Below are 14,274 nucleotides of genomic sequence, written 5' to 3' on the forward strand. Positions count from 1 at the left end.
TCTTTATTTTTTGTGTTTGTTTATGTATTATTTGTGTGAAAAGTATTATAAACCTATTACAGTACAGTATTATATAGCTGATTGTGTTAGTTGGGTACCTAAGTAATTTTGTTAGACTTATGAACGTGCTCTCGGAACGGAACTTGTTTGTATGTAGGGGACTTACTGTACATACAATATCACGTACAGCTTCAGGGATCTGTCGTTTCAAGGCTCCTAGTTACCAACCAGCCACCCCACAAACTCTCTTACAAGTAACACAGTGAGAAGTTCTCTCATGTTTTATAAGCATTGTGATGATTTTTCACGTTTTTAAAATCTCTGCCATAGCATAGACAAATGATACAAGCTTGAACCTCTTATTTCTTTATAACTTTTCAGAAATTTTCCATTATTAGGACCATAAAGTGGTTTTATTACTCCTGTGTAAACAGGAAGAATCTATTGAATAGTGTTGTCAGAATCAATGATCATATGGTATCTTATACTTTTTTTTTTTGCCAGATTTTCAGTTAATTGAAAGTTTTTTCAGGAGATACTTATTTCAGTAGAAATAGAGGTATTGGGAAGTTGCTGGCTCCATGTATGAATGTCAGTCATTTGGTCATAAGGTCTTATTATACCTTTGCTTGGTAGGGAGAGGACAGGTAAGTAGTGCTACTGCTGCTACTTTGTTAGATCTCTGACTTGGGTTAAATCAGTTACCCTCTCTAGCAAGGTGAGCCTTTATACTAAGTTTGAGATTTGAATGTGTCATGGTTTTTGCCCTTTAAACTCACTCTCCTTCTATGCATCAGGGTTCCAGCACCAACGTTTTGATTACAGCTATGATATATGTGTAAATCCCTGTAGAGATGTGTAAAAATACTAATCTGTCCTGAATTGACACCTTTGGGCCCCTTATCCTTCATCAGTTCTATTTTATATTGTACTCATTTTCACTTTTTAAAAATTTACCAAGATACATGGATCCTTTCTAGTGATCCTAGTCAGAGGAGCCAGGTAGACTTTTTCTTCTTTTATGCTTTTCACACTTTATTCACAAATATCTGTTCATTCTAACTCAAGCCTCATGTTTCAAAGATGCAGATATCACTTGTCATTTCAATTGTTTTAAAGAAGTAAGAGGAACTAACCTTTATTAAGGACCTACTGTGTGCCAGCCACCATGCTAGCTGCCTTTTGTATTAGTAGTGTTTGAAGATGCTTAAACATGTTCAAAGAACTTCTGCGTGTTGTTTAATCCTCTTTTCAACGCTGTGAGTTAGGATATATTAGATCGCCCCCTTTCATAGATGAGGGAGCAGAGGCCCAGGAAGGTTAAAATAGCTGCCTGAGGCCACACAGCCATCACCTGTGAAGGCTGAGGCTTTCATTGACACAAAGCCCTGATTTTATTATGTAGAGAATCCATTGGTGCATTGTTCGCTCTTACCATGTCCTTGAGGAATGAAGATGAGATGCTCTGTTGCAGTCTAACGACAGTGCAGAGTGTGTGTAGATGAAAATAACATTTAGGAAGATGCTTTTTTTTTGTTTGTTTGTTTCCTAGAAGGTAAAAAGATTTGATTGTGGGTTTTGGGGGTTCTGGTACTTTAAAAAGTAAGCTGATTATGTGTCAAGCATAGCCAACTTATCATTGTAAGTTCCCTGGGATCTTTTGTCTTGTAAGTAAACCAAGAAGCCCCATTTTCTTTTCTTCAGACTGTAGAAATGCAGTCTCAGTGTGAGGGCAGGCTGAGTTAAAGGGACCACGCTAGCACCATTTTTATTTACCCCGTGACGCTGCTCCTGGCTTGTAGTATGCTCTTTGTAAAATAAAATAACTATGCTACTTGTTTTTACTGTCTTGACCATACATTTTAAGGTTTTGTTTGTTTATTTGCTTTTACTTTCCAGAGTGTTGTGTTATTGGACCTACTTCAACCACATTCTTGATGACTGAATTTCTGATTTGCCGTTTTCTACTATTTCATTAGTCACCGCCATTGCTTATATAAAAAAATTCTCTGGGCTCTTAAAGATCTGTTTATGTAATAGAACTTGCCTGTATCTTGTAGGTTAGTTCAAGAACATTGTTTGCTTTATGTAAACAGTTTTTAAAAACACAGTTTTGTGTATTCAGTTGTTTATAGTTCTTCAGTAATTAAACATCTTCCTTCCAGTTTTATGTAAAGTTTGAACTTTCCTAGAATATTTTTTCTTAGGTAATGCAAGGAGGGACTTGAGCATAGGCTGTTATGAATTAGTGAATTTAAATTGAAAACAGACTTTACTGTGCTTTGACATGATTTTTGTTGAATCTGAACACTGTCCTTGGGCTGTCTGGTTTATGGCCCTGGGACTTTGTTATGTCTGTTTGGTTTGTGTCTTCATTTTGGAATGAATGGGATGAAGGCATTAAGTATGGTTGGTACCAATTATACAGGTTTTTAAAGCCATCTTAAAAATTGAACATACTAATTCACCCATGCTGTGAAAGTGTAGGTGATTGAAGCAGTGGCATGCCCTATATGAAATAGTTGTTGAACCTAATTCTAAGCATCTATCTGCCTGCTTGCTCAGCCTGTTGATGAGACTATATAGGTTGTTGCTTTGGGCACCATCCTAAAAATCTATATGATACAGTTAATTCTGTGCAAGGTACTGAAAAATAGGGAAGAAAATTCATGATTTTCTCTGTTCTACAGATGGGGCTGATTGAGGCAAACGAAACCTTAAAAATTTTTTACAACCTAGTGTCAAGCTAAACCTTATGATTCAAACCTGCAGTTTTGCCTTAGGTCTTGGTTGCCATGATGAATTGTTTAGGCCAGTTACCACATGCTGCTTTTGACTGGCCTTGACTTTGAATTGTAATAAAAGAAACCTTGGGTATTTTCTCTTTGTTCCTAATGTTTTAAGACTAAATTTTTTGTTCTTCAAATTGTAAATGTAATGTTTTATTTCACTAAAACACAGCTTGAAATATTTGAAGTAGTAAGTGTATATAACATATTGTAGAAAAAGCAATAGTTTTTTTTTGCTGGAATAGCAAAAGGTGACTCGTAATAAATTTTTGCAGCAAAGGAATATAAGAGAAATATAGTGGTTTTTATTTATAAACAATGATATATTGATAAATTTTTAAATGTATATTTTTAGTTTTTATATATTTTCACAGAAGTAAATATGTCCATGTGATTTGTATTGAATACACAATCAGGGTTATTTAAACCCTGATTCAGTCACTCTGATAGAAATTGATTTAAATGTAGTTAAGGTGGAAAGCCAAATACTGGGTCCCTGATGGTACCACGTTCATATTTTAAGTGACTTTTGTGATACCCGGTCAGTCATGTCATTATTTTAAAGCCTTAGGTCTCTCAGTAAGAATATAAGGCATCAAGTGAGTTTGTGCCATGCAGAGACACTGTTAATATAAATCTATGGTCTCTATAGAGATGAATGCATATGATTTTCAAAATACAGGAGAATTTTATCTGTCATCATTAAAAATCTTTTAAAGATGATTTCATGCAAATGAAACTTCGGAGTTTATTTGCTAGATCCAAATAAACATACTAGCTTTTTAAAATTTTACAGTTTTAAAAAATATACTAGGATTTTATATTTCCTCAACATGCAAAAAGAACTTTTTCAAATAATTTTTTGAATATGGAGCCAAAATCAAATTGCCTATTTCATTCATTTTTATCTTTTTCTCAATTTAAGTAATATTATTTGGTAAGCATTAAAAAACACACAAATCTCTAAGGAAAGTTGTGTAATACTAATGGATTGTAATTAGTAAGCTTGGGTATGGGAGAAGTCATTGAAAGTCACATTGTCTTAGAATACATAAATTATGGCACAAAACTTTTTCAGAAGTACATTTGAATTTATTGATTCTTCTTTACAGAATGTGACAGTGATGATAACCTGGGTATGAAGAGTACTTCAATGGGAGAAGAATTCAGATCCACAGAAGGTAACCTAATCCCTTCCTGATTGTATCTGTATGTTTTTTTAAAATTTCTCCCTCTTTCACTTCATCCCTCCTACCACTGAGTATAAAAAAAAAATTCTCTCATTTAAAGGATAGTTTGCATTTCCTCGTGTAAGATGATTTAGGGGCTAAAACAGAAATCAGCCAGTCGACTGCCTGGTTTTGTAAATAAGGTTTTATTGGAGCTCAGCCACACTCTGTTGTGTAAGTATTGTCTGCGCTGTTGCTTTGATGTTGCAAGAGCAAGGGTGAGTAGTTGTGATACAAATGGTATAGATCCTCCCCCACCCCGCAACCAAGCCTAAAATAAATATTTTCTGACCCTTTGCAGAAAAAGTTGCTGTCCCAGGGATAGGAGAAGATTTTGGTGTCCTAATTTTTATTTATTTTGAGTAGTATTAAATTAAGAATATTAAAGTTTTGCAGTAGAACTATGAAAGTAAGCACTTACATCTGAATATTAGTGGACTTTTTAGATAAATTAATTATGTTTCCCTCCTCTTAAAGGAAAAGGTATTTCCTTCCATAGGTTAAAGAGAACTTTTTATATTACTTCACATCAAATCATTTACTTGCTGTACCACTATTTGGTTGTGACATAAGTCCAGTTTTTACTATGGTTTTTCCATAACAGACTGTGCTTTTTAATAACCCTGGGGGGAAGTGAAACAACAGATTTTGGAAAATACTTGAACCTTCACTAAAGTAGTTGAAACTTTTATATTGGCATCTTTGACATTCAAGGACGACAGTAGGAGTCATAGTATAGTTCCAATGTAGTATTTGTTGGTGGAGATTTGAGAGTGGAAATGTGTAATTAGAGAGGGAAACGTAGCAAAACAAGCACACACAGAATGGCCACCTGGTTTGTTTCTGTGCGTCTCCTTGCGCTCTCCTAGAGTACAATTAGTCTGACTAGGAGCACACTGGATCTTTGTGCTATCTGGGGTTGGAAATTTGAGTGTGGCAGTGGAACTGATTCATCCATTCAGTGAAGTAGAAGACTGATCTTTCCCTCTTATAGTCAAAATTCACTGGTTAAACAAAGTTGGCAGTAAATCTACAGCCTAATTGGAAGCAAGTTTTCTGACCAATTTGTTTTCCCAACATGGTCTTGCAAGGTCTGGCTCAGTGCTTAGCAGCCACATAATGATGAGTTAAACAGGTGAAAGAACATTTTGTGAGTTTTAAACGAAAACTGCCAGCTAAGTTGTTTATCAAGGCCATGAAAAGATAAAAACCGTTGAGCATCTAAGTAGCTCAGACTTTGCAACCTTCATGTACTACCCATGACTAATCCCATGGAAAATGCCAAACAAAATTATAACTTTTAAATAACCACACTCGAGAAACCTCCACAGTTCTGTGGGCTCCTAGCTAACCCAGGAAATCTGAGATGTGTATAAATGAATATGTACCAAAATGTCTAGTGTTTTATCTATGTAATACATTTTATGGTTGGGAGATTTTGAGAGTTTTTACATCTTTATCATGTCTTAGTTTGGAAAAAGGATTACCATTAATGGATTCAAGAAAAGATACTTCAAACTTTTAACTAGTTCTATGAAGAAAGGATATAATGCTCTAATTTCAAGAAAAATCAAAGTGGTGTTACGTGTGTGTTTTCTTTCATTTCCTGATGCTTTATGTAAAATGAGCGTGAGAAGCACATAGTGTTACACTTGTAAGTTAGGGAGTGTGGCCTCCTCTGTACTTGCCTCTAATACCTTCCTTTGCCCCTTCTTTTCCCCCAACAAGAACTAGCTCAAATATCATCTCTTAGGTTGAACCATATAGAATTACCAATTTTGTAGACAATTTTGTTTGATCAGTGCCTCTTAGATCTTCCATTTTTAGAGAGAGCTACCCACTACCACTCCTAGAATCCCTCCAATTTAAACATTTTTTTTGTTTGCATCTCTCATCCCCACCAGACTATGAGCTCCTCAAGGAGTAGGATCATGTTTCATTTATCTTTATTTCAACAACACCTAGCACAGTGTTTAGCACTAAATGATTGTTGAATGAATAAACTTATAACATATTAGAGCTACGAGGACCCATCTCCCTATAACTGAATAAAGGAAATTAAGACAGAGGCCATTTGGCTGGGAGAATATTGGGTGATTTTGTTGACCCTGCACCATGGGAGCAAAGTGATGTTCTAGTCTAGACCTAATAGCAAAACTCAAAAAAGTATAAGTAACTTCTCAAATCTCTTCTCATTCCTTCCCTTCCCAACACAACACTTTAAAAGCCTGACAAATGAGTGGCAAAAAGCAGGATCAATTTGCTTATGATATTTTTGCCTTGAGGAAAGGCAGTTTCTCTTGTCGCCCCGTCTCCGCCCACCATGATTTATCTCCAGTCTTCTGTCTCATTCTTTGTTGTTCTCTGTAGACCAGTATCAGATTGTAACTACCCAAGTCAATCATAAAGGTCCTATTTTATCTCAGCTCTGCTGCTTACAAGTTATATAATATTGTGCAAGTCCCTTAATTTCACTGTGTGTCAGTTTCCTCAGGAATACTAGTATACCTACCTTACTAGAGTAGCCTGGCACATGGTAAACAGTGCATGTATTCGTTGCTACTGCTGTTATTGTGATTTATTTATTTATTTATTTTTGGCCACACAGCTTGTAGGATCTTAGTTCCCCGACCAGGGATTGAACCTGTGCCTTTGGCAGTGAAAGAGCAGAGTCCTAACCACTAACAAGAGAATTCCCTATGATTTTGATCATTATCATTAGTCACTGTTACCTGCGTGTAAGGTGTGCTCTGGAAGCATGCACACTTAACAGAGGTATTCTGACTCAAATCCTTGGAAAAGAAAGAAGACAGCATTATGTGGATGATTGCCAATGCAAAACAGTCTTTCTGTAAATGTCAGCAATTTGCCTTAGAGTTCCTTCAATTAGTAGCAGTCATCAATATAATTATTAATATTATAATGTAACATAAACAGTAAAACTCTATACTGTGGCCAGTTTAAAGAACAAAGAAAGGATAAGAGACTAGTGTGTTCAGTTTTTACTTCAATTGCTTATGAAAAATCTAATACTTTGAAAACTGCTCTTAATCTTAACAACTTATGACAGTCAGAATATTCTCCTTATTTTACACAAAAACTTAGTCTTCCAAACATTAAGTAATTTGTCTTCAGATTCACAGTCTCAAAATGATTGGAGCATGGTTCAATATAGGTCTTCTAACTCCTATTACTGGGTTCTTTCTTATTTTGTCATATTACCTCTCTTTCAAAGAGAGTGAAATTAAGGCAGAGAGAAAAGAGAATAAGAGAAACATAGACTTAGACATATAAAAGAAAAACAAGGACATATTTGCCATAAATGTTCTTTATTTCTTCATATAGGTTTGAGTCACTGTCTAATGTCCTTTCAGTTCAACCTGAAGGATTCCCTTAGCATTTCTTGCATGGCAGATCTGCTAGTAACAAACTCCTTTAGCTTTGTCTTGATTTCTTCTCCATTCTTTCTGGATATAGAATTCTTGCTTGACAGTTTTGTTTTTTGTTTTCCCTTTCAGCACTTTAAATATATCTCACTGCCTTCTGGTCTCCATGATTTCTGATGAGAAATAAGCTATTAGTGTTATTAAAATTTTTACATGTGATGAGCTGCTTCTCTCTTGCTGTTTCTGTTGATTTTGGCTTTTGACAATTTGACTATAATTTGTCTCAGTGTGGATCTCTTTGAGTTTCTCCTGTTTGGAGTTTGTTGGGCTTCTTGGATGTGTAGATTCATATCTTTCATCAAATCTGGGACATTTAATTTGCTGATTCTTTTTTCTGTCTGCTTAATTTTGTTAAACTCCTGTAATGAATTTTTCATTTTAGTTGTACTTTTCAGCTCCAGAATTTCTATTTGGTGGCCTTTCATAATTCCAATCTCTTTATGATATTCTCATTTTATTCATACATTGTTTTACTGGTTTCCTTTACTTCCTTGTCCATAGTTTACTCTAGCTCCTAGAACGTATGTAAGACAGTTGGTTTAAAGTCTTTGTTTAGTAAATTCAATTTCTTGGTGTCCTCAGGGATAATTTAACTCAAATTTTTTCACTTTGAATGGGCCATACTTTCCTGTTTCTTTGTATTATCTGTGTTTCTGTTGTTGTTGAAAATTGGATGTGCAAATATTATAATGTAGTACCTCTGGAAATCAGATTCTACCTCTTCCCCAGAGTTTGCTGTTCGTGATTGTCAAAGGCTGCAGTTGTCCGTTTGTTTAGTTACTTTTCCAAACCATTTTTGCAATAACTGTATTCCTTGTCACATCTGGTCATTGAAGTCTCTGTTCTTTTAAGCTTTTGTTCAATTAGTGTTTTAACAGAGATTTCCTTGAATACCAGGAGCTAAAACAAAACAAAACAAAACAAAAAACAACCTCTCTCTGGTTTTGCAGATTGGCTGTGTGCTAGGGCCCTTCAGCATTTAGCCAGGCTTGCACTGAGCCTACAGATCAGCCAGTGGTGAAGGCTTGGTGTCTTCTGAGGTATTTTCTGAGCATGCATCATGTCCTGGGTCCTAAATTCCCCAGTACACATAGGTGCTTTTGAATGCCCTGATTTCCCAAGGAAATTCTCTTCATGGCTTTTCCTCTCAGATATTAAGTGTTCTATTGTATGTCTCAACCATAATCTTTTACCCCAGGCTGTGGGCTTTATGTTTGTCTTACAGTGTTTCTGAGCAATGCAGCCTGCTTTTCTGCCCTGAGTGGGTTCTGAGTTTTGTAAAATAGAGATGAATGCCTTGTTTCAGTCCTTCAGGTAGCCCCCAGACAGATTAGAACAAACACAATAATTTGTGAGTTCTGCTCTGCTCTGTCTGGAACCAGGGACCAGGGTCCCACACTAGGAGTATGGGCTGCCATCTTCGAGACTGCTGCGGAGGCACGGCGAGGTGGTGAGGAAAGGGCAAGTGAAAATACCATGAGGCTTTCCTACTGCTTTTATTTGCCTTTTTCTTGATTCAGTGTTTGCTTGGTTGCTGTGAATATTTTCCAGACTTCTGACAAAGTCGTTTCTGACAGTTTCTGCTTGTGTTTCAGTATTTCTGTGGAAGGATGGGTGTTTAGAGCTGCCTACTCTGCCATTTTGTTGTATATTCACTCTAAGACCAATTTTATTTCTTCTTTAAATGTTTCAGAGAATTCACTGGTAAAACTATTTGGGCCTGGAGTTTTCTTTCTGGGGAGTCTTTTAATAATAAATTTACTGTGCTCACTTCGGCAGCACATATACTAAAATTGGAACAATACAGGGAAGATTAGCATGGCCCCTGTGCAAGGTAACATGGAAATTCGTGAAGCATTCCATATTTTTAAAACTCTTAGAGGAAGACATAGGCAGAACACTCTATGACATAAATCACAGCAAGATCTTTTTTGACCCAACTCCTAGAGTAATGGAAGTAAAATAAAAAATAAACAAATGAGACCTAATGAAACTTAACAGCTTTTGCACAGCAAAGGAAACCATAAACAAGATGAAAAGACAACCCTCAGAATGGGAGAAAATATTTGCAAATGAAGCAACCAACAAAGGATTAATCTCCAAAATATACACGCAACTCATGAAGCTCAATATCAAAAAATCAAACATCCCAATCCAAAAATGGGCGGAAGACCTAAATAGACATTTCTTCAAAGAAGACATACAGATTGCCCACAAACACGTGAAAATATGCTCAGCACCACTAATCATTAGAGAAATGCTAATTAAAACCACAATGAGGGACTTCCCTGGTGGTGCAATGGTTAAGAATCTGCCTCCCAATGCAGGGGACATGGGTTTGAGCCCTGGTCTGGGAAGATCCCATATGCTGCAGAGCAACTAAGCCTGTGCGCCACAACTACTGAGCCTGCGCTCTAGAGCCCGCAAGCCACAACTACTGAAGCCTGTGCGCCTAGAGTCCGTGCTCCACAAAAGAGAAGCCACCGCGATGAGAAGCCTGTGCACCGCAACGAAGAGTAGCCCCCGCTCGCTGCAACTAGAGAAAGCCTGCATGCAGCAACAAAGACCCAATGCAGCCAAAATAAAATAAATAAATTTATTTTTAAAAAATGCAATGAGGTGTCACCTCACCCCGGTCAGAATGGCCATCTTCAAAAAATCTACAAACAAGAAATGCTGGAGAAGGTGTGGAGAAAAGGGAACCCTCCTGCACTGTTGGTGGGAATGTGAATGGATACAGCCACTATGGAGAACAGTATGGAGCTTCCTTAAAAAACTAAAAGTAGAACTACCATATGACCCAGCAATCCCACTACTGGCATATACCCTGAGAAAACCATAATTCAAAAAGATACATGTACCACAGTGTTCATTGCAGTACTATTTACAGTAGCCAGGACATGGAAGCAACCTAAGTGTCCATTGACAGATGAATGGATAAAGAAGATGTGGCACATATACACAATGGACTATTACTCGGCGCTTAAAAGGAACAAAGTTGAGTTATTTGTAATGAGGTAGATGGACCTAGAGTCTGTCATACAGAGTGAAGTAAGTCAGAAAGAGAAAAACAAATACCATATGCTAAGACACATATATGGAATCTAAAAAAACAGTACTGATGAACCTAGTGGCAGGGCAGAAATAAAGACACAGACATAAAGAACGGACTTGAGGACACAGGGTGGGAAGGGGAAGCTGGGACGAAGCGAGAGAGTAGCGTTGACATATATACACTACCAAATGTAAAATGGATGGCTAGTGGGAAGCTGCTGCATAGCACAGGGAGATCAGCTCAGTGCTTTGTGACGACCTAGAGAGGTGGGATAGGGAGGGTGGGAGGGAGGCTCAAGAGGGAGGGGATATGGTGATATATATATATGTATAGCTGATTCACTTTGTTGTACAGTAGAAACTAACACAACATTGTAAAGCAATTATACTCCAAATAAATATATTAAATAAATAAATATTTTTAAAAATAATTACTTTCTTTAATATATTTATAGGTAGATTTTGTTTAATCTTGTGTTAGTGTTCGAGAATAGTGTTTTTCAAGAAATTTGTCCATTTTACCTAGATTGTCAAATGTACCAATGTAAAGTTCATAATAATATTCCTTTATTACATATTTTTTTTATTTCTGTAGGATCTCTGGTGATATCTTCTCATTTTTTCCTGATATTGGTAATTTTTGTTTTCTCTCTTTCTTGATCACTAACTAGAAGTTTATCAGTTTATTTAGTCTTTTCAAGGAATGAACTGTTTTTAGTTGGTAATTTCTCTCTTTTTGGTCTGCTTTCCATTTCACTGATTTCTGCTCTTTATTATTTCCTTTCTTCTACTTTGGGTTTAATTTTCTCATCTTTTATAGCTTTTTAATGTGACACTTAGATTGTTGACCTAAATTTTTTCTTGTTTTCTAATGTAAACATTTAAAGGTGTTTATTTCCCTCTAAGCCAGGGTGAACAAGCTTTTCCTGTAAAATACCAGATAGTAAACATTTTAGGCTTTGTGGTGTCTGTTACAATTACTCAGCTCTGCTATTATAGCATCAAAACAGCCCTAAACAATACATAAATGAGTGTGGATGTATCCAATAAAACTTTATTTACAAAAATTGCTGGTGGACTGGATTTGGCCCGCAGACTGTAGTTTGTCAGTTCTCTATTATTGCTGTGTTCCACACCTTTTCATATTGTATTTTTGCTATCAGTTTAAAATATTTTCTGATTTTCCTTATATTTTCTCCCTTGATCTCTTGGCTCTTTAGAAGTATATTGTTTAATTTCCAAATATTTGAATGTCTTATTATTCATTCCTAATTTAATTTTGTTGTGGTAAGAGAGTATACCCTGTGAAATTTAAATCTTTTGAAATTTACTGAGACTTTTATGGCCCAACATGTGGGTTGTCTTGATGAACATTCCATACGCACTTGAAAAGAATGTATTTTCTGTGTTTACTAAGTAAAGTATTTTATACGTGTCAATTAGGTCAAGGTGGTTGATAATATCAGACCTACTGTGATTTTTTTTTAATCTAGTTGATCTCTCAGTTACTACAGTAGGAACAGTGAACTTCATCAATGATTGTAGATTTATTTTTTCTCTTTAGTTCTGTCATTTTATATTTTTGTATTTTCAAGTTCTGTTTTTAGTTGCATATACATTTCTGATGTGTCTTCCTAATGAAATGACCTGTTTTTCATTATGAAATGTTCTTTATCTCTGGGAATACCTTTTATCATGAAATCTTCTTTTCTGATATTAATATAGCTACTCAAGCTTTCTTATGCTTAATTTTTCATGGTATATATATTTTCCATCCTTTTACTTTCAATCTATTTATGTCTTTATTTTGAAACTACATCTCTTATAGACACCGTAAAGTTCAATCTTACTTTTTGATTTACTCTAACAGCCTCTACTTTTTAATAGTTGTTTAGTCCCTTAACATCTAATGTAATTTCTCACATGGTTGGATTCCTCTCTGCCATTTTATTTTCTTTTTGTTCCCTCTTTTACCTCTTAGTTCCCCCTTTCTTGCCTTCTTTTGGATTATTATAATATCTATATTTTACTCCATTATATTTATTTAATGTTTACTATTTTAATATACCTATTGATGTTTTAGCTCTTTTCTTTAATTTTTATGGTTGCTCTAAAATATATATATATATTTTTGCTTTTGTTATAAATTCTACAAGAAAATGTTATTTTTTGCTTTAAACAGTGCTGTGAGTTTTAAAGAAAGAGAAGAAGAAATATATATTCTTTTATATTTACCCACATAGTCACCATTTCAAATGACCTTCATTCTTTCCAGTAGATTACAGTTTCCATCTGATGTCATTTTTCTTCAGCCTAAATAACTTCCTTTCTATTTTATACAATGCAGTTTTGCTAGTGTTGAATATTCTGTTTTCATCTATATAAAAATATCTTTATTTTCCCTTTAATTTTGAAGGATATTTTCTCTGGCTTTAGAATTCTGGTTGATTAGTATTTTTTCCCTTCAGCACTTTAAAGATGTTACTCCATTGTCTTATCCTGTGGCCTCCATTGTTTGTCATGACAAGTGACTATAATTTGTATTATTGTTCCCTAATATGTAAAGTATCATTTTTTTTTCTCTTGTTGCTCTTAATATTTCCTCTTTGTCCTTGATTTTAGCAGTTTTTGATAATGCCCCTAGATGTGGTTGTCTTTGTAGCCTACTTGGAGTTTTCTTAGCTTCTTGTATCTGTAAGTTTATAGGTTCTTGCAATTATTTCTTCATAATTTTTTGCCCCACTCTCTGTCTCTCTTCTTTTCTTTTGGAACTCCAGTTATACATATGTTAGCTTAAATTTATCCACAGGTTTGTGCATTTTCTTCTAGTTTTTTTTCTCTCTGTTCTTCATATTTGATCATTTCTATTGTTCAGACTTAAAGTTTATTGTTCAACCTTCTAACATCTCCAGTATTAAGCTGACCTAGTAAATTTTCCATTTCAAATACTGTATTTCTCAGTTCTAGAATTTCCACTTAGGTTTTTTTTTTTTTGTAATAGTTTTCATTTCTCTGTTGAGATTTCCTATCCACTCAACCTTAAATCCTTGAAAGTATTTATAACTTTTCTAAAATCCCTTTTCTGCTAATTCCAATGGCTTGATTATCTTGGGGGTTAGTTTCTTTTGACTGCTCTTCCTCATGAACTGTGGGTCACATTTCTTGTTTCTTTGCAAGTCAAGTGATTTTTTTTTTGAATAAGCTAATACATGGGAAAGCTCTCTCTCTTTTTTAAAAATATTTATTTATTTAATTGGTTGTGTCAGGTCTTAGTTGCACAGGCAGGTTCCTTAGTTGCGGCATGCATGTGGGATCTAGTTCCTGGACCAGGGCTCGAACCTGGGCGCCCTGCATTGGGAACACGGATTCTTAACCACTGCACCACCAGGGAAGTCCCACAAGTCAAGTGATTTTTGATGTATACTGGATGTTTGTGGATGTAAGTTATAGATTTTCTGAATTCTGTTAACTTTACCTGAGGAACATTAGTTGTTTTTTTCCCCTTGTGGGTAGTCAGCGTTCTAGACTCAAACTCCAAACTCTGCCTCCTCCACAGCAGGCGACGCTACAATTGCCTGCTTCTTATAGCTTTCCAACTGTTGCTTTTCACGGAGAATCTTGGCTCCTCTCCTGGGTAAGCACACAGAAGTCAACCAAGGATTTGTAGGATCCTCTTCTGTTACTTTCTCACTTCTGCTGGGAGCCTCTTCTTTCTCTCGTCCTACCCACCCTTCCCCCGTCCCCCCCCCCCCGCCT

At 35.7% G+C, this 14,274-nt stretch overlaps 1 protein-coding gene and 1 non-coding gene across 2 annotated transcripts in view; both read left to right on the forward strand.

Annotated features, from left to right (window-relative positions):
* The window catches only part of LOC112406042 (E3 SUMO-protein ligase ZNF451-like), a 57,902-nt gene that overhangs the window by 38,860 nt on the left and 4,768 nt on the right, over positions 1-14,274 (forward strand). The window contains exon 11 of the mRNA XM_024754686.1: positions 3,902-3,970. Within this exon, the coding sequence (XP_024610454.1) occupies positions 3,902-3,970 (69 nt within the window). The remainder of the gene's footprint in view (positions 1-3,901; positions 3,971-14,274) is intronic.
* LOC112406055 (U6 spliceosomal RNA) lies at positions 9,228-9,333 on the forward strand. The gene has a single exon (XR_003004483.1). It is a non-coding gene; the product is annotated as a U6 spliceosomal RNA (small nuclear RNA).

The sequence above is a fragment of the Neophocaena asiaeorientalis genome, unplaced genomic scaffold, assembly GCF_003031525.2.
Source record: "Neophocaena asiaeorientalis asiaeorientalis breed wild unplaced genomic scaffold, Neophocaena_asiaeorientalis_V1.1 scaffold319, whole genome shotgun sequence".
Classification (NCBI taxonomy): Eukaryota; Metazoa; Chordata; class Mammalia; order Artiodactyla; family Phocoenidae; genus Neophocaena; species Neophocaena asiaeorientalis.